Raw genomic sequence first — 21,308 nt, forward strand, 5'->3', positions numbered from 1 at the left:
AGACGCACTTCTAGAAATTAATGAAAGGTTGACAAGGTTAAAGTACTTACTGTCCGCCAAAGTCAACGTACAACCATCTCTGCAACAGTTCATAGGTCACCAGGGTTACACCAAACTGTGGTGAGGATCTGCAGACACGAGCTAATGGAAGACAGTTTAGAAATTACAATGTGGGATTTAATATTTCTGTGGTGACAATTACAGCCACCACAGTGAGCCCCATTTCCCAGTCATGAAACCACTTATAGGGCTGTTGAGTATGTGCATATGTGTGCTTTTACCTCCCGTGCCCTTCCAAAATGCCTTGAAACCTTCCTCCTTGAGGATCTTCTTGAAGCAGTCGATGACTCCGCTGTATGTCGTCTGGCCTGCTCGGGCCGCCACCTGGAGCCTGGTCTTGATGACATCAGCGGGGGTGACCAGTGAAGCCGCCGGTATACCTTCAGAGACGTGTCACAAAAGACATAATGAGGCGTTTTCACTATGCACATACGGTGTCACATTCTTACATCCCTGCAGCAGCATCACGCAGGGCTGGAGATGGCTGTATAGAGTGATATGACAAAAGCTCTGTATATACAGCCAGGGTATTGTGAGACTCAAAGCACAAACAGGGAGGAGAACAAAACGCATTTCTTGGAGAGGAAAATGTGACACAACATGTTGCTGTTTGGATGTGCACGGACGCTGAGCTTTCCAGATGTTTGTTACCTGCGATGGCTCCAGCAGTGAGCAGCTGCAGTGCCCCCAGACTTCCGTCCTCGTCTGCTATTTTCGCCTTGGTGTGGGCATAAACAGGGAAGTAGATGGCGGAGAAGGGGATGTCACGCAGGAAGCAAGCTTTGGCTCCCTAACAGGAAAAAAGAGATCAATTTAAATATGTATACATCTTGACCACAGTCAGAGGAGGTTGGTGAGGAGGTTCGTCTAGGGGATTAAGTGGAGCTGTCTCATTCGACCTACAGGGGGGCTTTAATGTTGATGATGGAGCCAAAGAGCCCCAGGCAGAGCTGCAGCACTGGGCCTCTAGAGAGAAATCCATCACACACACACACACACACACACACAGAGCTCTGCCATGGCTTCTTCTGCCAAGAGGAAGTCTGCTTTTTTTTCATTTTTTTTTAACAAGCCACACACTGTCTGCTCCTCATTAAAATATGGAGTATGAACACATGACTCGAGCTGTAAGTAAACCCACAAGGATCTGGAACGAAGCGGTAGCAAAGTATGATCCTTCACTAATTTGCTGTCGGTTGTTGGCCGCCGCTCCCTTTGCATGTTTAACACACAGTTTTAGAAAATTGCAAACAGTCAGCAAAACAACTGTTTGATCTTTAAATTTGGGATCCTGATCTCCATTATGTCTGTGTACACACACAAATGATTGTTCAAATACAGTAGTGTTTCATCTGTGTATCGTTACAGGACAAAAATCAAATCATATGTTATTATTCAGCAGTGAAAGGTAAAGTACATTTACTCAAGTACTCGCTGTACTTTATATTCAATACCTTTAGGGGGGAAACATTGTGTTTTCCCTTGACTATCTTTGCTGTTGAAAGCTACAGTACAGTGATTTGTTGTTTAATGCATTGTTATATAGATTAAAGCACATTTAAATCAATATTTTCAGCACCCAGCATTTTATAGCTCTTTCTGATGTGGCTTCTAACATGCTTCTGTATTTATGTGTATTAAAGAGGCACTATGAAGTTTTTAGAGAAGAAATTCAAACCCTGAATTTTAATATTTACAATATTAATGAGGTAATAATACAAACTCAGAAATATTTATTTTTTTCATAACTGAATAAACAAGCTGTTCTCAGAGGAAAATAAGGTCCCCAGAACCCTGTTTGAAGCTAGAAAGGTGGCAGGGTCCGCCACATATAAACAAAGTAGAACAGTATGAAACTGTGTCGTCCCTTAAGGTCAGTTTGTTTCTTCAGTTTATTCAGTCATGAAAACAAAGAAGAGTTTATTTAGTTTGTTCAGGCATAAAAAAGAAATCAGTCAATGAATTTTCTCTTTCTCTTCTGATTAACATTTCTTGCCCAAAACTACATAGTGCACCTGTAATTTGTCCTGTTTTGACAGTGAGATGTTGTGTTTTTAATGAACCTGTTTAGTATTTTCTTTTCTATTTTATTCAGCAGAACAAATTCAGCTAAAATAACTACAACTTCACCTACTGCCAAAATGTATTTTAAAAGTTACTACAGAATTAATAACAATCCAATAAAATAATTAATAATAATTTTACCTCTTGATGTGTTTATGTTATTATTTTGGAGGAGCCTTCTTCTGTCTAAGTGCTGTTACCTTGTGGTATTGCAACTGTTACTTAAAGGTCCAGTGTGCAGGATCAAGGAGGAAGAAACGGAAATGGAACATAACATTCATAATTATGTTTTCATTGGTGTTTAAGCACCTGAAATTAAAGAATTGTTTTTGTTTCCTCAATGAGCCTTTTATATCTACAGAGGGAGTTGCAATGTAACAGCACGTAGTCAGAAGTAAAGGAGCTGAAATGTTTAGTTGATTAATCATTTAGTTGCAGATTCTTTATGTCATTCCTACTTTCCATGGATCCTCTGTGATCTCTGAATAACTCATGTAATACAGCTCTTTTTATACACTCGTTATAAGTGAGAAGTCCAACGGCATATTCAGTTGACATTAGCAGCTTAATGTAAAATACGTCTTTTACCAAAATATTTCAGAAAACTGGCCATACACTTGGCAGGCCAAACTCCTGACTTGTTGCTGTGCATTATTGGTCCTGTTTTTGTCTTGATTAATGCTCCGTGCTCAAAACAGAGATTATTATCTTATTTCCCATGCTTGTGGTGTTGTTCCTAACCATCTGTAAAGAAATGCATTTCCTTGCGTTTAACAATAGCAGCTTATTCCCATAATTATGGACACAGAACAAAACTGCGAGGAAACAAGGTGTTTGAAAGTAAATTGAATCTCTGTGTTGTGTCTATGTGTTTTGAACTGTTAATCGGACAAACGTCATCTTTCTTCTGCTAAACTTCTCCTATTGTTTCTACATATGTTGAAGTGAACAATAAATAAACTCCCCTTGTTGTTAGTGTTATATCTCAGGAACATGCCCTTGTATGACGGTTAACAGAGGTTGCTGCTGCAGACGTCATGGTGCTGCAGAGGTGCTGACCTACCTTGTAGAGGCCAAAGAAGCCCAGGTCTCTCACAACATTCAGGGCACTGACCCTGGGCCCTGTGGTGATCTCTCCAGCCACCTGCAGACGAATCTTAACGATCTCCAGAGGATTGGTGAAAATCACCTGGGAAGCTCCGGCCTGCAGGATGCAACAGGAAAGAGAAACTGCTGACAAGAGGAAGGTTTATGAGATGGACTCAGGGGTGAACTTTGGGTGAAGATGTAATGATGTGTAAGCATTTCTCCCTAGTAGGGGTTTTCCAATTATCTCAGTAAACTTCAGCACAAAAGATACTTTTTCCCAGTGATATAGTAAGAGAATGGCCTTGACAGGAGGAGAGAAAAGCCGGCATTGATAGAAGAACAACTGGGGTCAGAAGAGAGCAGACGTAGGGTAAGTAGAAGCCCGTCTCGTGGTTGAGAGGCTCTGACCCTGGCACCGGCCCTCTGCCCCCTCACCCTCCCCTGAGGCACCTCCTGTGGCAGGGTGAGTGGCCCAGCCTGGCCTCACCCCCGCACACTTCCCCAATTCACCCTTGTTCCCAGGGGAGAGCGCTGAATCACCCGGTCCGGGCAGGCAATGCCCTAAAGGCACGGCACCCTCTGACTCAGGCACATTTATCACCCTCCCCAAATCTAATCAGGCCCCAGGATGGCTGCTGGTGACACTCAGGGCAGGGGTCTTATCTGTAAACATCCGAGCAAAGGTCTAAAAAAAGCTCTGGCACATTTAGTCATTTTCAAAGCGGTGGGGGAATATCCGCTGCTCTGAAGATTGATGCATTCAACCCGTCTCTTTTATCTTCTTCAGTTCTCTCCTCTGATGGGAGCGATAATTCAGATTAAACAGCCCTTTAATTTTAATAAAATCACACGAGGATGCGGTCTGATCCGTAGAAATGAATTTAGATCTCACGAAGGCCATATATGGGAAGTTTCCTTAGCTGTTACCATTCTGTATTGGAAACATCCTTGTTGTCCTGCGCGGGGACCTGCACTGTGACCACGCCTCGGGTATGGACCACGTTGTCAAACTCAATCACACAGAGCTAGACCGAGCTTCATCCACGACCCTCCAGGGCCTCTTCCTACAATTACACCCTGACAGGGGTCACGACCCTGCAGACCCTGTTCCTCTGTGAGCAACCTGCGGGCTCTGCTGCATGTTCTACTTCAACACAGCCAGCAGAGAGGCAGAGTGAAGGAATTACATCTGTAATCTGGTGTCGCACTCAAAACATGTTGTAATATTGTAATTTGGCCAGGATAAAATGATGTCCACTTTAGAGGATTCAGGGACAGAAGTTAATTTTTATATTCAGCAGATCTATGAAGTATAGGGCGGCAGTTTATGAATGAGAGGAACACACTGATGAAAACAAAGAAACTTAAATTTCAATGAATCAGAATCCCCCAGATGATCAATTCACAAAGATTAAAGTTTCACAGATTGAGTTTCAGAGACTTTGTTTCCTGCATTCTGGTGACTTCTGAAGAATAAAAACAACAAACTGCAACAGCATTTTTCTGTTAAGTATGTTTTAAAATAATTTTACTTTTAATTCTCAGCAAAGAATGCAAACTAATTTGCCCCTCTGAACTTATATTCATCAGTATTCATTTATTCATTCATTTCTTGCCCCTTAGAGATTCTGTGCACACCACTGCCCTATGTTTAACCCCCTTGATCAAAAGGACAACATGACAGTAGACTACATGCTGTACAGTGCCAGAAACAGGTTGTGATAACTAAAAAGGTAAAAAGGTGAGGAAATTTGACATAAATTGTGAGAAACACAGGAGAATTGCGACCCTGGCAGGAAACCGGGAGAGGATTGGCAAGTATGGGCAGTAGTGGTTGTCACAATACTTGAATTTCTAACTTTGATAGAATAACTTGAAAAATATTGATATCTGATACCACTGATGGTATCAAATTTTAGATTTTCATTAAAAGATACATTTATGAAGGATATAACATGACATTAAGGAACAACTTTGCAGAGAACAGCAGAATGACTGAAGTAAACATTGAATATCAGACCGTTTTTGAACCATTCAGTGTTTTCTCTACCGATAATGACTTTAAAAATATTGTGTGTGGTGTCAACTGGCTGTTGAGAGAAAGAGAAGAGAGAGCGGGAAAGTGCGACTAATACTTCTGTATCAATACTGCAGGAAATTAGTATTGAAACCGTTTCAAATATTCAGAATCGGTAAGTATCGAACAATTGATATTTTTGACAACACTGACGGGCAGTGGTGGAATGTAACTAAGTACATCTACTTAAGTACAAATATGAGGTACTTGAGTATTTCCAATTCATGCTTCACTATGGTGCTGCAGTTCAGAGGGAAATATTGTACTTTCTACTCTACTGCACTGATCTTACAGTTTAAGTTATTAGTTGGTTTACAGATTCAGATTTTACAGACAAAACATGATGAGCTTATAAAGTGTGAGGAAGATTGTTACAGATCAAACTACCATGACTAGTACATGAAATAGTGAAAATGTCAATTGTCTACAATAATAAAATGCTACTTAAACATTAAACTGTTTTCCTTGAAGGGCCAAAACTGAAACTTGAAGGTGGGCCACGGGCCAAAAGCAAACACCTGCTGTATCGTATTGTATTGTTAAGAAAATAATGTGAGGATCCGAAGTTTCCTTAATTGACTGACTTCCTGCACATAGTGTCACTCTGCCCCCATGCTCAGATTATGACAAGTAATTCATAATTAGGGATCCTACTTATGAGAGCATTTTTAGCTCATGTAAAGTAAAGCAAATTGAATATTATTATAATTTCTTTAATTAGTTTCTACATTGTTTCCACTACAAACATCTGGCAGACAGAGGTCAAATTGATCCTTATGACGGGCCAACTTTGGATAGCCCTGACATTCAATGTATTGATGTTTATTGATCAATCAGCAGCTATATAACCCTGCAGATACTCTAACATGTATATCATATTATCATAAATCTAAATAGCAGTGTGTGTGTGTGTGTGTGTGTGTTACTTCCTCTCTAAAATGCTTTAATGTAGTTTGATTTCTCTTGTACTGAACTAAAATATTTATCCGTCATACAAGTGAAAGGATGGATTTTTCTTTTTCTATTAAGTCGTTACTTTTGCATGTATATTGTTTAGTAAACCAAACAGGATCTCATGAGCAATATAGTAAGAGACAGCACATTATTTCCAATATGAACCAGTAACAATTACTTTAAATCATGTGTATTTTGCACATCTTTCAGGTGTTTCTTTACTTGGTTTTGAGTTAATCTACAGACTGAATTTAAAAGATCTCTAAAATGATGCTTACACATCCACCAGCGAGAATCTCTGCAGGCAGAGGGATGGTATCATCTTGTGTGGTGAACTTGTCTCTGACAAAATCATTCATCTGAAAAAAAAAAGACAAGAAGAAGAAGAAGAAGAAAAAAAGGCAGATGAGACACACAATCCCAATCTTGATAGCGGGGCATTAATGTTAACTTGTGGTTGCAGTCACATCTTGATTGCGAAGAGTGCGTTTCTTCTGCGCTCTCTGCATGTTTTTCATTCACACTGAATCATTGGGAGCAACTTTTTGAACACTCTGAGCTACACAGTGGAATGACTTGCCGTGAGTTTGATAGCTTTCTCCGGGGCGACGCCGATGAGCTGCGGGAGGAGACCTGCAAAATATTATTCATAGATACCATTAGAATACCTGACAGAGACAGAGACAAAGTCTGGCTGGAAATGAATGCACATTTTTATCTCTGCTGAATGAATACATCCACTGACAGCCAGAACAATGTAAGCTGCAGGGTTCTTGTGTGCGTAAAACAAACCCATAAATATTTACAGATATGGCTGATACATCTGATGCACCAAAACACAAAGGTCCCATTGAAATTGAACAAAAGTCCAAAAATATGACACTGCTGGTGCGTATGGGATCAGCATTGTTGAGGCCTGATCCCACTGATGGCGGGGAACAGAGAGAGCTGTGTGGTCACGGACAAGATCAGGGGGGAGAAGGGGCGGGTGCTATGGTGGCGATAACCGCCATACTGTTTCACCGCCTGTCCTTCATCAAGCCAGATAAACTTCTGAAGGAGCTGCTGAGTGACTGCTGCTGGTATGCGGCCAGAAAACAGCCGAGCGTGTCTGTCTCGGAGTCAATCACCCCTTATCATGTGCAAGAGAGGAGGAGGAAGGAAGGAAGGCAGAGCGACAGAGAGATGCAGTGGTGGAGGCAGCAGTAGATGGCAGTCTTGACTTCCCTCACATGAACAGCCCGAGGGTAGAAGTGTTGAATATCACAAGCCTTCAGCACCATTATCACCATCGGCACAGAGGCAGATCAGACACTGCTACTACATGAGTTCTGCTGGTCATTCTCCTCGGGGAGCTCTCTCCCAGGCACCGAGATAATGAAAACGCGACCCCTGGGTGTTGCTTTATTCACCGCTGAACAGGGAGGGCAAAGGTTTCTGGTATCAATTAGCAAACCATGCTGCAGATATTAGCACACTGACAAATCCTAATGCTTTTCCCATAACATGGTTTGAGACGCATATGTCGGCCTGCACACAGGTCCTGTTTACGTGCTGTGAACGATTACCTCTGTAGAATCCGAAGAAGCCTTCGTAACGGAGCACTTTCTTTGCACAGTCGAAGCTGTTCTTGTACATCAGCTCTCCTACAAAGGAGCCAGTAGAGCGCTGGTTCTGCATGCGCGTCTTCACTAGGTCGATGGGGTACACAGCCGTGGCACCGGTGGCTGCAAAACACACACATTTGTCACTGGGTGAAATCTTTTGTTCTGCTTTTTTAAAATTATATAAACACAAATGTATCACCTTGTATGCTTTTTCTGAGACACATACTAGAAACAGTGAGGATTAGGTTTGCAAATAACAATTCTTTTCATTATTAATTCATTGTTTTGTTTGTAAGAAGTCACAAAGTAGAAAAAGAGCAAAGGCCCATTTTAATTCACAGAGCCCAAGGTGGCCTCTTAAATGTACTGTTTTGTCCTAAGAGAGACAAAACAGTACAAAAGAGACTAAGAGTACAAAACCATGTATGACAAAGAAAAGCAGCAAATCCTTCAGAAAAGTAGGTTTAAATTAATTTGTTAACTTTCTGTTGATCAACTAATTGATTCACTCATCATTTCAGCTCTAAATTAGAATTTTTATGCTCTTGGAAAGTCGTCTTGACACTAATTCATTTGTTGCCTTACATAATTGATTTGTACAGTATTAATTCTGCAGATGTGTTTGTGTATAAACTATTTAAAAACTGTTATTAAGCTCAGAGTAGGAAGTCTGGTAACTGTGGGAAAACCGTCTGTGGAGGCGACACTGCAGCAAGTTGCGCTAAACTCTGTTGCTCTCAGCTTTACCTGCCATGTCCTGTCTGACATCAAAGGCTGCTGTAATGACTCTTCTCTGACACAAACAGCTCGGTCAGCAGAGAAACAACTCATTATCACCACAGAGACACGGCATTCTTCAACATAAGCCTAGTGATTAGAGCTGCAGCATTAATCGATTAGTTAATCGAAACATAATTCATTGCCAACGATTTTGATCATCTATTAATCGTTTCATTCATCTTTTAAGCACAAATGTCAAAGATTTGCTGGTTTCAGCTGCTTAAACTTGAGAACTTGCTGCGTTTCTTTGTCCTGTATGACCGTAAAGACAAATAATTTTTGATCCCAAGATAAGTTTGCAAGTCAGGAAAGTCGCTGTTTGTTGTGAAAAGTTAAGTAAAGCTTAAGATATACATATACATATACATATATATGTATATATATATATATGAGAGAGAGAGAGAGATGTGATTTGTCTCTTTTTATAAATTATTTCTTCTGAAAGGGCGGTCCATCAGAAGAGGAGAGACCTCGCCTCTCTCTTTGGGTTTGAGATTGTTGGTTGGGCAAAATAAGCAATTTAAAGATGTCACTTTTGGCTCTGGGAAATTGTGACGAGCATTTTTCAAATTTTTGGAACATTTCATGGATTAAACGATTAATCAATTAATCATAAAAATAACTGTCGGACTGATCAATAGCAAAAAGAATCATTAGTTGCAACACTGCTTGTGATTCACATTTCTTTTTGACCGCTGCTTAGTTGGCCTTGCTTATTCGTGGAGAGCACACTCACACACACACACAGAGGGTCAGAGTGTGCTCCTATCTGAGGGGCAGTTATGTCAGACGTTCCTTGTATCAGTTCCTTCCAGTGTAATTAGACGGAGATTCCAGAGAGTGCGGTTCCGGAAGATTTGTGTCATTCCAAAAGCTCCGACTCCCAACGACAGCCTGGAGCCAGTGGTGGCACGGCAGCACAATGCTGGAGCCTCACATCACAACCCCTCTCCCCTTGCCAGCACAATGGCCGGCCCCAGGGTCTCAGCGCGCCAGTCTGGCCGGCTAAGGTTACCCCTCGGGCGGGCCGGGGGCTCCGCCACAGACATGTCACTCACCTCCAGCGATTGAGCCCAGAGTAAACCTGTAGGCAGACTCTGCAGCCTGGAGCCAGATGGGCCGAGACGTTTCGTGAGCGTGCTGTATGGGAGAAAAAGACACCAGTGGTCAAATGAATCTGGAGAAAGACGTGGGTGGGGGGGGTCAGAACACAAACCATGAATCGGCTGGCTATTAATCTATAGCGAACCAGATACATTGTGGAAAGAAAAATGCTGTGGAGTACTCAACGGCGGAGGAAGGCGCTGGAATGTGGACATGTCATATAACGTCTAATTCATCATCAGCCAGTATTAAATGTCACAGACAGAACAGCTCGGGATGAATGACTGTGTGAACCTGCAGCCACAGCTCTCCACACATGCTACATGTGGGAGGCTTCGAGCTAAAGGTCTTCTTTTATTTTTACAACAAAGTATAATTTCTCTCTTATCGACTTGATCTCTGGATTGGTATTTGATGTTGAAAGCGGAGCCCCTTTTGTTTTCACTGTGGTGTAGGGCAACAGATTAGCCCCACAAGCCTTTTCCATGTACAGATAAGTATCTACATGAATATTACACAGTCCGAGGGAGCTAAAGTCTGTGTGTGTGTGTGTGTGTGTGTGTGTGAGTGTGTGTGTGGTTGTGTGTGTGTGTGTGTGTGTGTGTGTGTGCAGGTTGAAGCAGGGTGAGTAACTTTTCCCAAACCAGATGAGAAGGGGAGTAGGGGCCGATCGGTCTTTTCCTCTTCCCAGATGCTTCCACCGAGGGCTCCATGCTAACAAGATCGAGGTCTTGATCAAAGGGTTTAAACAATTAGCCTACTTCCACTAAAGGGCAGGCCCGAGAATTGCAGCATCCCCCCCAAAAGGGAATCAAATTCCAGACCTCTGAGCCTGAGTCCCAGGAGCATGAGTGGCCTGAAAGCTCTGACCACAGTCTGATATAGAGCTGCGTTATCCGGTGGAGGCAGGAACTATTTTGTTCTCCCACATCCACCTTGACTCCCACTACCCTCCTACCATTAGCAGACTCTGCTAAAGGCTCCTAAAACTCCTCAAGCCCCACACTGATAAAAGCCTCTTATTAGCGTCTCAGATGTGTGATTGCAGCTGAGGTGTATGTGCAGCCATACTGAATAAAATGGAGAGAGCCTTTCATGGAGAGGAGCAACGCAACAATCCATTCCTCTTCTGTAACTATAATTGGTGTACTTTTATCTGGGAGTTTAAGTAATGCACTTCACAAGGGAAGAAAAACATGGGCACTCTGCTAATTCAGTCACTGTACATTCTCCCCTTTTCTGAGAAGGAAGCAGAGGGAGAAGAGGTAGAGGCTCTGATAAAAGGCAGGAGGATGTAAGGTGTATTAGAGGAGTCACTCAGGCTACCTGTCTCTGGGCCTCTGCTTGGTGGTACGGCATGGCTTCTTCCTCCAGCGGGGCTATCCTCTCAATGTCTGCCTGGTTCAGCCGCCTTAACACACAACAGCAGGGGAGGGAGGGAGGGAGGGAGGGAGGGAGTCAGGCCAGGAAAAAAGCAGAGAGCTCTGCGTCTACAGCGAGCAGCAGCCAGTGATGTAAGATTTTCCACAGAGCTTTTACTGGCATATAACTCCAAGTAACTGCAACTTTAATTTAAGATTATATAAACAGCGGACAAACAAAGCTGGATGAGCGCCCATGGCCCAGAGAGTAAATGAAAGTGTTTTGTTGCTGAATGTTTGAGACACAAATATTCCCCAGCGGCCTGACGCATCATAAAGTCTGCATCCATGTTTTATGTTTGTCTTGTAAATCAGCCAGTGGAGCCACTGTTGTTAAAGTGAATGAGCAATAACTTCATCTTTATAGCCAATAAACAGACCTGTAACATATTTATTCCATTCATGCTGGAATAAGAAATAACACAGTGTTGTGTAAATGTTTTGAAGACACTTAGTGGATTTTAAGAACAGCAGCAGAACCTACCTGAGTGATTGCACAGACAAAAATTAAATTTCTAGTATTAAAATACAGGTTGATTTTGGTTCATTTTTGTCATCTTTATACACATTCATTTTTGTCTTTTGTCATTTTGTCTCTTGTCTGATTAGACCTTTAAAATAGGGATGCACCAATATAATGACTGAACACTGGTATCAGCTGATATTCCCCTTGTTGACTGCCATCGGCAAATTAGGTGACATTTACCAATGGTACATAAGTTTTGCACTGGCCCTGTCATCCCTGTCATTAGTGTGTGAGGCTATGTAAGTACTGAAAAATAATTTTCACTGAATAGCTGGTTGTATAGTGGGCTAAAGGCTTTTGAAGCAGTTACTTTTTCAGGTGAAAGAAGGTTAAATTAAAGGTTGTTTCATGAATTTGTATGATAGAATTTCTGCTCTTTCAAAGAGGAGGGGCTGAATGACTTTAAAACAGTTCAGTTATTTCTTACAATAAACATAATTATAAGAATATGGACAAAATAAACAATAACAACAAAATAACATCAGTGTCTGCATTGGCTTTTGGCAAAATTATTAGTTTAAACATCTGTATCGACCTAGAATTTCACAATTGGTTCTTCCCTAATTTCAAATCGTCCTTACCCAACATGCATGGTATCCACTTTGGCAGCTCGACATAGTATTAAGCTGCCAGCCCGCACAGCCCAAAAATACATGAAAAATTACACAAGCCCCGTTGTAAATTTATAAATCTTTAGTCATAATTTAGTTTGGGGATATGGCCTTAAAATATTATTGCGATATTTTTCAGCTGTATCGCGATATATATTGATATTTTGAAATCTCTTTTAAAAGCACATTATAAACATAAGACTGATTTTATTCCAACTCGTTTTTGGGTCTTTTTCAATTAAAGCATGCCTGTAAGTCACTAAAATATATCTTATCACATTGTATTATATTACTTTTTTTGTATCATATTGTTCTGTCTATGTCTTGTACATATTTTTTTCATGTTTTTACTGTTTGTTTAGATTTATTGTTGAGTTTTATGTCCCATCTAGGGACCGGCAATGCAAATTAGCTTTGGCTATAAATGTCTGGCATCAGTTTATACCACATACTTGTCCCTAATCAAATAATCATTAAAATAAATAAATATTAATAATGCACTGTTTAATAAATTCCCTTCAAGTTTTATGGTCAGGGATAAAAATGAGATTCTGTGTGAAAGTCCTACGCCCGTACTTTCCACTGGTTTTCTCAACTCTTCTCTAGATGACACAAAAATAAAAGCTCTGTAACTGTTAATAATTCATATAAAACAGCATATTCACAGATGAACAGGCGACTCCAGAGGGTTAAAACAGTAAAATCTTACCCGGAGTGAGTGTGGAGACCAGAGAGCTGATACAGGATGTCGATCTCCATTGGAGTGATTTGACCAAACTTATTTGCAGCATGAACAAACTCCTCTATGATGCAATAAAGAGAAGAAATAAATTAATGCAAACAGGACTTCAGTCAATGGAGCCTTGACACATTAAAGTCCAACATGAAGCTAAGGGATTAACGACACATCAGGTATTTTCTACAGCAGGCTAGTATCAAATAGTATTTGCAAATACTTATTTGTTTTGGTGCTATTGGGGATGCTTGATGCTAAATGGGGTATGAATAAGGAGATTACAGACAGAATCAATCCTGTATGTGCTTTACCTCCTTACCCTGGAGTACACTAACTGAGCATGTAATCTCTCAGCAGCAGCACCCTGCGTGCGTCACTCTTTTATATGCGCTTTATATTCACTTCTTTACCGTTGCCTGCTGAGAAGCTCCATTACCATCAGGTTGTCTTTCTCAAAGGAAACCTAATGGTGGTTGTTGAAGGAGGGAAAAGATTTCTTTATTCACATCCCCCACAAAGACCTTCCTGTCAGGTCCAAGCGTCACAACCTTCGCGTACGAGCCTGCTTCTCTGACCTCAAGTGCTGCAATGAGATACTTTTCTGCAACTGACAGCTGACATGTGAGTGTTTGCTTTACACTTTAAACCCACACGTCCAATATGTCTGATAGCACACATAACAAGAATTATTTGCAATTACTATTTGCCCAAAGTGTTTTCTAGAAGGAGGGAAACCAAGGAGAGAGAGGAGAGGAACAGGCTACAGTTTGCATCTCAATGGGAAAAACATATGTAGGAACAGATGTGACTGATCAGTTACACAGGTCTACATGTAAGAGGTGATCTGATTACCAGGTTAAAAATTTTCATTTACCTTAGTAATTTAGTGCTACAGTAATGTTCCCTGTGTGTTCACTCACACCGGTCTGTCAAGAAAGTTAAAACAGGATCGCACATTTCAAGTCACATATGAAACGCACACATGACTCATTTCAGTGATGTCGGTGGTGTCTTGTGTACCTTTGGTAACGAGCGTGTCTCTATGGGTACCAGCGAGGGTGCTGTAAATCTTGCGGACCAACTCCATGTTGTTAAGGAGAGCGTTGAAGGCGTTGAAGTAGGAGAAGCTCACCATGTGTGAGGTGCTGCCTCCTGCAGCCTGAAGAAAGAGCAAAAATCAGTTATTGAATCTGTAAAGGAAGATGGCTCGATCTTATTATGTTCTCTTTAATACTCAATTTTGTGCTAATTAATGCAATGCTTGAAAATATAAATCACTAACATGGACGTCAAGGCTACCTGTAGACTGACTGAATGCTTATCATTTCAACTCTTGTCTTAATTAAACCTGCAAAACTGAATTTTTGGCCGCTTTTGAGCACAACATTGCTTATTTACATTTCTAGCAGTTATGGAGCAACATCTGCATGTTGTGTTTGTGGCCACCTGGTAAATGTGAGTCCAGAATTTAACGTCTTGGGAAATATCTGTCTCTTGAGCTGCTAAATGCTCCACTGTCATCACCAGCTAGTTGCTAACTCTTATATGTTGTTTGGTGCTGAGCAGGTAGCTATCTTTGGGTTTAGTTAGCTGTTGTTAGCTAGTTAGCTAAGTTAGCCGTGCAGCTAATGGGCCTATTAGCTGACTGGCTCCGAGCAATGGTGGAGCGTTGGGTTTACCAAATGTATACCAACTGATATACATTTGCACTAGAAATTAAAATCTTTTTTATACTTCCACTCCACTTCATTTATTTGATAACTTTTATTAGTTACTAAGCAGATTCAGAGTAATCAGTGTTGATAGGCTTATGTATGTGACGTGAAACCAATTAGAAAATGTTGTGGGTGGGAGATTGAGTGAGACCCCAGACTGGAGACTAATAAATAATTTATTCTATTAGCAAATGGAAACAAAAAAATCCACCGATACCGATAATCGGAACCACGCTGAAAATCGGCACCAATAATCGGTCTTAGACACGGCGCGAGGAGAGGAGGATCGGAAAGACATGGAGTGGGAGAGGTGTGAGAGGAAAGTCAGACATCTCCAGTATGGAAAAGTGGCTGGAATATACTAACATCTAACACTGTGAATTAAGGATTTATTTAAACCAAACCAGAGGTAATTACTGGGAAAGTGGAAAGACAAACCAAGACGGTTTTGGTGAGTTTTATTTTCTTTCTCTTGTTTGAATGAAGTGTGTTTGATGATGAGTTAATAAGGCAATTAGGCTCATCTTATTTTTGAGAAAGAGAGAAACTCAGGTTCAGAAGGTGTAAAGTTGTATTTTTTCTAATCAACATAGAAAATAGGTGTAAAAATATGTCCTTGTGAGTTTTATTTTGTATATTTATTAAGCTAAAACTATCGGACAATCCCTTCCTGAGGTACAAAGTATTATAAGACAGGACAGCCCAGGGGTAGCTGGTTAGCAACTTCAGTAGATATCTCTGCAGCACAATACACAGACATCTGAAACTGATACTCTTCATTTTTTATTATCTTTTGTTTTTAACTAAAATTGTGGCCTTATCTTACATATTGCACCTTTAAATGTTTAACAACTGCTGAAGAGCATTCTCTATAACTCACTGAAACCAGGTTCTCCTCTACAAATGGAGTCAGCATGTGGTGTCTGATGGTGGCCATGATGTCGCTGAAGTCCAAGGCGGTGATGGTGCCACTTTTGTTCTTGTCTTTTTGTGCAAACGCTTGGCGGGCGTGCTCCAACTGCAGCTCCTACAGTAACACACACAGAGAGAGGAGGTCAAGCTGTTAGCTGACAAAAGAAGCAAAGAATGTGTTCCTGTGATGAGAAGCATCGTGTTACAGGGGAACAGAGAAACAGAACTTTGGAGGATGAAAGTATAATAATATCAGTGTTGGACAGATGTGAAAGGCAGATGTGACAGTGTCAGACACTGGGTTTGTAATCACCACCGTCTCTCCAGAGACTAATGGAAACCAGCTTCGAGAAGTCTGATCCCGGAGCTGAGCTGAGCGGTCGGTGAGACGGCCGGCAGGTGTGTCCACAGGAAGGTGATTCAATATGACAACCATGCAATCAGATGTGGGTGCAGGGGGAGGCTGACCCCGGGTCAATGTCTGCTGTCAAAGCTCATCACATATAACTACAGGATCACAACGTCACCGCGATATTCAGCTGTTACTTCATCTTTACATTCGGGATCTGATAACCTAATCAGTGGATTGTTGCTGAAGATTAATTCACACAATGTTTGATGATTGTATTGTTGAAAACTCATGATGATACTTAGCCGCCTCACAAACATCATACTTCTCAAGCATACAAACGCTCCACCTTGTCTGCACTTGGTGAAGTTTCAAGTCTGGACAACAACCACAAGGTGGCAGAGCCAAGACTCTAATCTAAAATCAAAACTACACATAGATCTGCTCTCATTTGTGTTTTAAATGAAATGAAATGTACTTGGACATGATAGGAAAATAAAAGACAATAATAATAAATAGATTTTAATAAAATCCTGCACACACAGGAGTCTTTGGTGCAGCGGTAGGAAGCCCTCGTCTACTATGATAAACCACAAAGTGCTCGGAGGGATCCCACACCGCAGCGCTGCCTGTCTAACTCTCAGACCACCCAGCTTCTGCCTGAGTCCACAGCCCGAGACTCCAAACCAGGTTTCTCCCTCACCGAACGGCTGCTGCTGAACAGCACAGAGGTCTCAGTGAGGTACAGGCAACAACCAATAAAGTCAAACAACAACGTGAAGTGTCTTAATGGCATGATGGGCTACCGCAAACCACCAGGACAAAGATGCAACTCCACACCACAACCCCATTATCTTAAGTGATCGTTTATGCCATGTGGTTCATGTTACGTCATTTCCATTTGTCGCTCAGCAGGGTAAAAATGCCTCGCCACAAGATGAAGGTGATCATTATGAACAGTTTCATATTTATTGATGCACATTTTCTAAGATGCTAAAGGAAGAAAAGGTGAAAAGACAGTCTGTGTGCTGTCAGTATGTTTTGTCATGTATCATGTCGCATTTACATACAAAAACTGTTTATCTGTAGCTTTTCTTATGAGCTGAAGGGCAATGTTTTTTAGATATGTATTCATTGTCACTTTAGCATTTTGTTCCCAACCATTTACTGTACTATTACAGGCCCACTCTATTTATCGGTGTTATCTCGTGTTTTTTGACCCATGGCAGAGAAATTTCTTTCTTCTTCTACTACTGTATGTCTGTTTGTATGAATTGTCTTTGTCGTGCTCTTTTGCGTTATATAAATTTTTTTCTACACCACGTGTTTTGTTTTTGAAGCCAAAGACGAATTTCCACATGACAGGACAATCAAGATTTCTATTGGTGTTCAAATTATTTTTATCAAATTATTATGACAAGAAAAACATTTAAAGGGAGGCCATGCTACTTCTAAACACATTTTTTTCATTTTAAGTAAATGTTACATTTCTAAGCAATACAAACAAAAAATGCATCCATTGTCAATTTCATTCAGTGAATGGTTTGACCACTATGGTCTATTTTATCTGACGTGGTCAGGGGCAACCAGTGGCAGGATATTCGGGGTGAACGATGCGTCACATTGTTTTAATCGAGCGGCAAGTGTTACAGCCAGTGGGTTCACTGTAATCTGTCTCGATTTGGGGCTTCTTTATTTCATGTTTCGATATCAGATTTTCCTCTTGTACATGTTATGGAAGCATCAGTCCAGCATTTAGGTAAATACATTTATTTGTTTTCTTTCCCAGAGTTAGATGATAATATTGATACCACTTTATTATATTACAGATGAACAACTAATCAAAATATTATCAAAATTGGAATATGGCCAATCACAATATCCAAAATCACAGACAAATGACAGATTATCCAAAAAGTGTATGATACATTTTCTGTTGATCAGGTAATTTATTAATCTGCCAATAAGTTTGTGAGCTTTTAAGTTGCTTATAGGCAGATTTGTTTCTTTGACAGAGCGAGGCTAACTGTTTCCCCCTGCTTCCATGCTAAGCTAACCAGCTGCTGGTGGTAGCTTTATTTCAGGTATGAACATCAGAGTGGTATCAATCTTCTCATCTAACTCTCGGCAGCAAAACAAATAAGCATATTTCCCAAAATGTTGAATTACTCCATTTAAACATTAGACTGCTTAATTTCTAAAATAAAATGATGGAGGTACAGATTAAATGCATACCTGCAGAAACTGGGTGAACTCCGTGTAGCTGAGGTTCTTGTTTCTTTCATGGCCAAAGTGTAGCCTGATGAACTCACATTCCCAGTTAAAGGGAATGTGGTGATGAACTGTGGTCTGGCTGAAGATGTCACGTACATTCTCTGAAAGAGTGCAACACGACTCAGCAATAACAAGAGACAGAGGGACAAACATGCAAAGATGCAACTCGAACAACTATCTTGCACCCTCATTCCATTTGCAGTGAACCTCATTAAAGCCGAGGAAAGAGTCCATTTGGACTTCAGAGCTGAATAGGCTGTTTGACAGTCCCACTCCTTTTACATTTTGAGTCCTTCCAGGAAACGTTCAGCATAAGCACTGCTCTCAATTTCAGGCGGCTTTATGGAGGCCCATTGCACAGACAGAACATGGCAGCAACCTCTTTGTACAACTCTGCATCTCTCGGTTTATGACATGCTGGATTCATTTCCCCTCTTGTCAGATGGAGTTGGTTATAATGTGATGTTACACACAGATCGCTTACTGTCCTGCCCTCAGATGAGACTATAAGAACACATGCTGCTAGCATATGTAATACATAAAAAAAGACATGGCTACTGCCACATTTATTGATTACACATGCTTAAGTAAGAATAGAACTTTTGACCCACAACATTGAATGTGACACTCAAATGCACCAATTTCCATCATCATTGATTTCTAGTACTCATCCATTACATTACAACACAACAAAAAATAACATGAAAGGAACAGTTCATCCAAAAATGAAAATTCAGTCATTCAGTCGGTGAAAGTTGGTGAAGTTTCAAACTTCACCTGACTTTCCGCCGGCATGAGGGTGAGTAGATAATGTTTTTTTAGATTGTTTTTTTTAGATAATAACTTTTTTTTAATTTTGGGGTGAACTGTTCCTTTAAATACCATTAATAACCTGCATGAAGTCAACATCTTCAGTCAAATAGAGTTATTTAAATATTCATAACATTAACATTCTGACTGCATTTAACATAACATTTAAACTACACTGTACAATATGTACAAAGGAGGATGCTTAGTCTCCTGTAGTTGAGCATGAAGCACACTCTCACACCAGGCTGCAGACATTGACCATCATGTACATACCAAATGAGATGTTCCCTGTTCCGGTCTTGTCAAACAACTGAAAGGCAACTATGAAAAGGGCATCCGGCGCACATAGAACTGACTCAAAGGCCAAAAACTCCTGGAAAGAGATCAGTCTGTTTGGACAAGAAAAAAAGAAAAAGAAAGAAAGAGTGCTCTCTGAAAAAAAGGACATAATGTATGTTTGACAAAATTACAATACCTACAATTACTGTATATAACAGTCTACCCTGAGAAAATAAACAGATAAATATACTGACTGACCTTTTTTAGCTAGTTCATTCTTGAGCTTAGAAAAACAGCATTTGACAATTTCACCAACAACAAAGTCCAGCGAATAGCTGTTCTGGGGCTTTCATCATATCATATCAGATCATATCACATGATCTTCATCAGTTTTCCCAGTCAAGACAGTTTCCACTTTTGTCTATAATCATCAAAGGTGCACTATGTAGCTTTAGGGACGAAAATTTAATCAGAAGAAGTTTGTTTTATGCATAAACAAACCAAATAAGCAAACTCTTTGTTTTCATGACTGAATAAACTGAATAAACAAACTGACCTTAAAGAAACACAATTTCATACTGTTTTACTTTGTTCATATTTGGCGGACCCTGCCACCTTTCTAGCTTCAAACAGTGTTCTGGGGACCTTATTTTCCTCTGAGAACAGCTTGTTTATTCAGTTATGAAAACATAAATATTTCTGAGTTTGTATTATTACCTCATTAATAATGTAAAATATTGAAATTCTGTGTTTGAATTTCTTCTCCAAAAGATCATAGTGCCCCCTTATTTAATAATACATTAGAATGAACTTTGAAGCTCAACTTTTAAGCTAACATAGACAAGATGTCCTTTGAGTGCTCAGAAAAACACGAGCACCTCAAGACTTTGAAGTGAAATGTTCTCCAGCTGTTCATGAGATATAGTGAAGGCCTCACTGCTGCTCTACACTCTAATTAATTGTGAATATGTATATATTGGCTTATCTTTACACTGGATTTTAAATTGTTCAGCTGTAAGTGTAGAATTGACTGATAATGACTGCTGGTTACTCTTAAACATCATTGAGATAAATCATTAACAGTCTCTTTGGCACCTACTACACAATCTTCTTAGTTTCCTGTGATAATACACTAATGAAATCATAAGTATGGATATTATGTTCCATTTCTACCAATAGATCTCCTTAAATCCTGAACACTGGACTTTTAATACAACACAGACTAATCCTCACATAACAGCAAACAAGGCATTGTTGTGCACTTCAGTCAGTTAAGACTGACATGCTTTTTGTCTTGTGTAATAATGCCCGCTCATGTAGTGTAGTATTGCGCTGACAGCATGTAATCTGCAAATTCCAGTTTCACTTGGTTCTTACATTACTCTAAGGACAACAAATTATGACAAGTAATACATACTTTCACATCTATTTAAATAGCAGCAGCTGCCAAAAAATACCAAGATACCAATATGTATTCTCGACCAAACTGGGCATTTAAGTGAGGAAACAAAAAAAATCGAAAGGACGTGTACAAACCATTTGTTGAGTTAATACAGATATAAACAGGAATAACCGTTAATCCATTTGTATTAACATATCTCAGCATCAACAGAAGACTTCCACAGCTTACCTCACTGTAGGCACTTACCCATCTTTAGTGGTGTCGGCCACTCCTGCTATCAGGTCCACAGTTTTGGGATTGTACTGAGGCTGTGCATGTAAACCCAGGTAACTCTGCACAAAGTCCCTGGGGGTCATGTAATGCTCTCCATCGTCCACCACACTGGCATACTGCAGAGGAGATACAGACAGAGCTGTAAACAATGTGGATGTTCTATGGCTTACATATTGATTTAGATCAGGAATCGGTAGGGAAGATTTCTCATTGTGCACATAGAGAGAAAATGATGTGAGGTGCTGAATGTAAGGAGGAAAACAAA

At 40.4% G+C, this 21,308-nt stretch overlaps 1 protein-coding gene across 2 annotated transcripts in view; it reads right to left on the bottom strand.

The window, feature by feature from the left end:
* LOC311262492 (electrogenic aspartate/glutamate antiporter SLC25A12, mitochondrial-like) overlaps window positions 1–21,308 on the bottom strand; it is a 30,197-nt gene that overhangs the window by 1,583 nt on the left and 7,306 nt on the right. For both annotated transcript variants that reach the window (XM_084361908.1, XM_084361909.1), the window contains exons 3-17: window positions 21,017–21,159; window positions 19,363–19,478; window positions 18,241–18,380; window positions 15,625–15,771; window positions 14,050–14,188; window positions 13,003–13,096; window positions 11,062–11,146; window positions 9,690–9,771; window positions 7,813–7,971; window positions 6,825–6,877; window positions 6,523–6,603; window positions 3,188–3,328; window positions 712–850; window positions 282–440; window positions 51–141 (exon numbers count right to left, since the gene is read on the bottom strand). In XM_084361908.1, coding sequence (XP_084218034.1) covers window positions 51–141; window positions 282–440; window positions 712–850; window positions 3,188–3,328; window positions 6,523–6,603; window positions 6,825–6,877; window positions 7,813–7,971; window positions 9,690–9,771; window positions 11,062–11,146; window positions 13,003–13,096; window positions 14,050–14,188; window positions 15,625–15,771; window positions 18,241–18,380; window positions 19,363–19,478; window positions 21,017–21,159 — 1,769 coding nt within the window. The remainder of the gene's footprint in view (window positions 1–50; window positions 142–281; window positions 441–711; window positions 851–3,187; window positions 3,329–6,522; window positions 6,604–6,824; window positions 6,878–7,812; window positions 7,972–9,689; window positions 9,772–11,061; window positions 11,147–13,002; window positions 13,097–14,049; window positions 14,189–15,624; window positions 15,772–18,240; window positions 18,381–19,362; window positions 19,479–21,016; window positions 21,160–21,308) is intronic.

This window comes from Pagrus pagrus (genome assembly GCF_965226575.1).
Source record: "Pagrus pagrus genome assembly, chromosome: 9".
In the NCBI taxonomy this organism is placed as follows: domain Eukaryota; kingdom Metazoa; phylum Chordata; class Actinopteri; order Spariformes; family Sparidae; genus Pagrus; species Pagrus pagrus.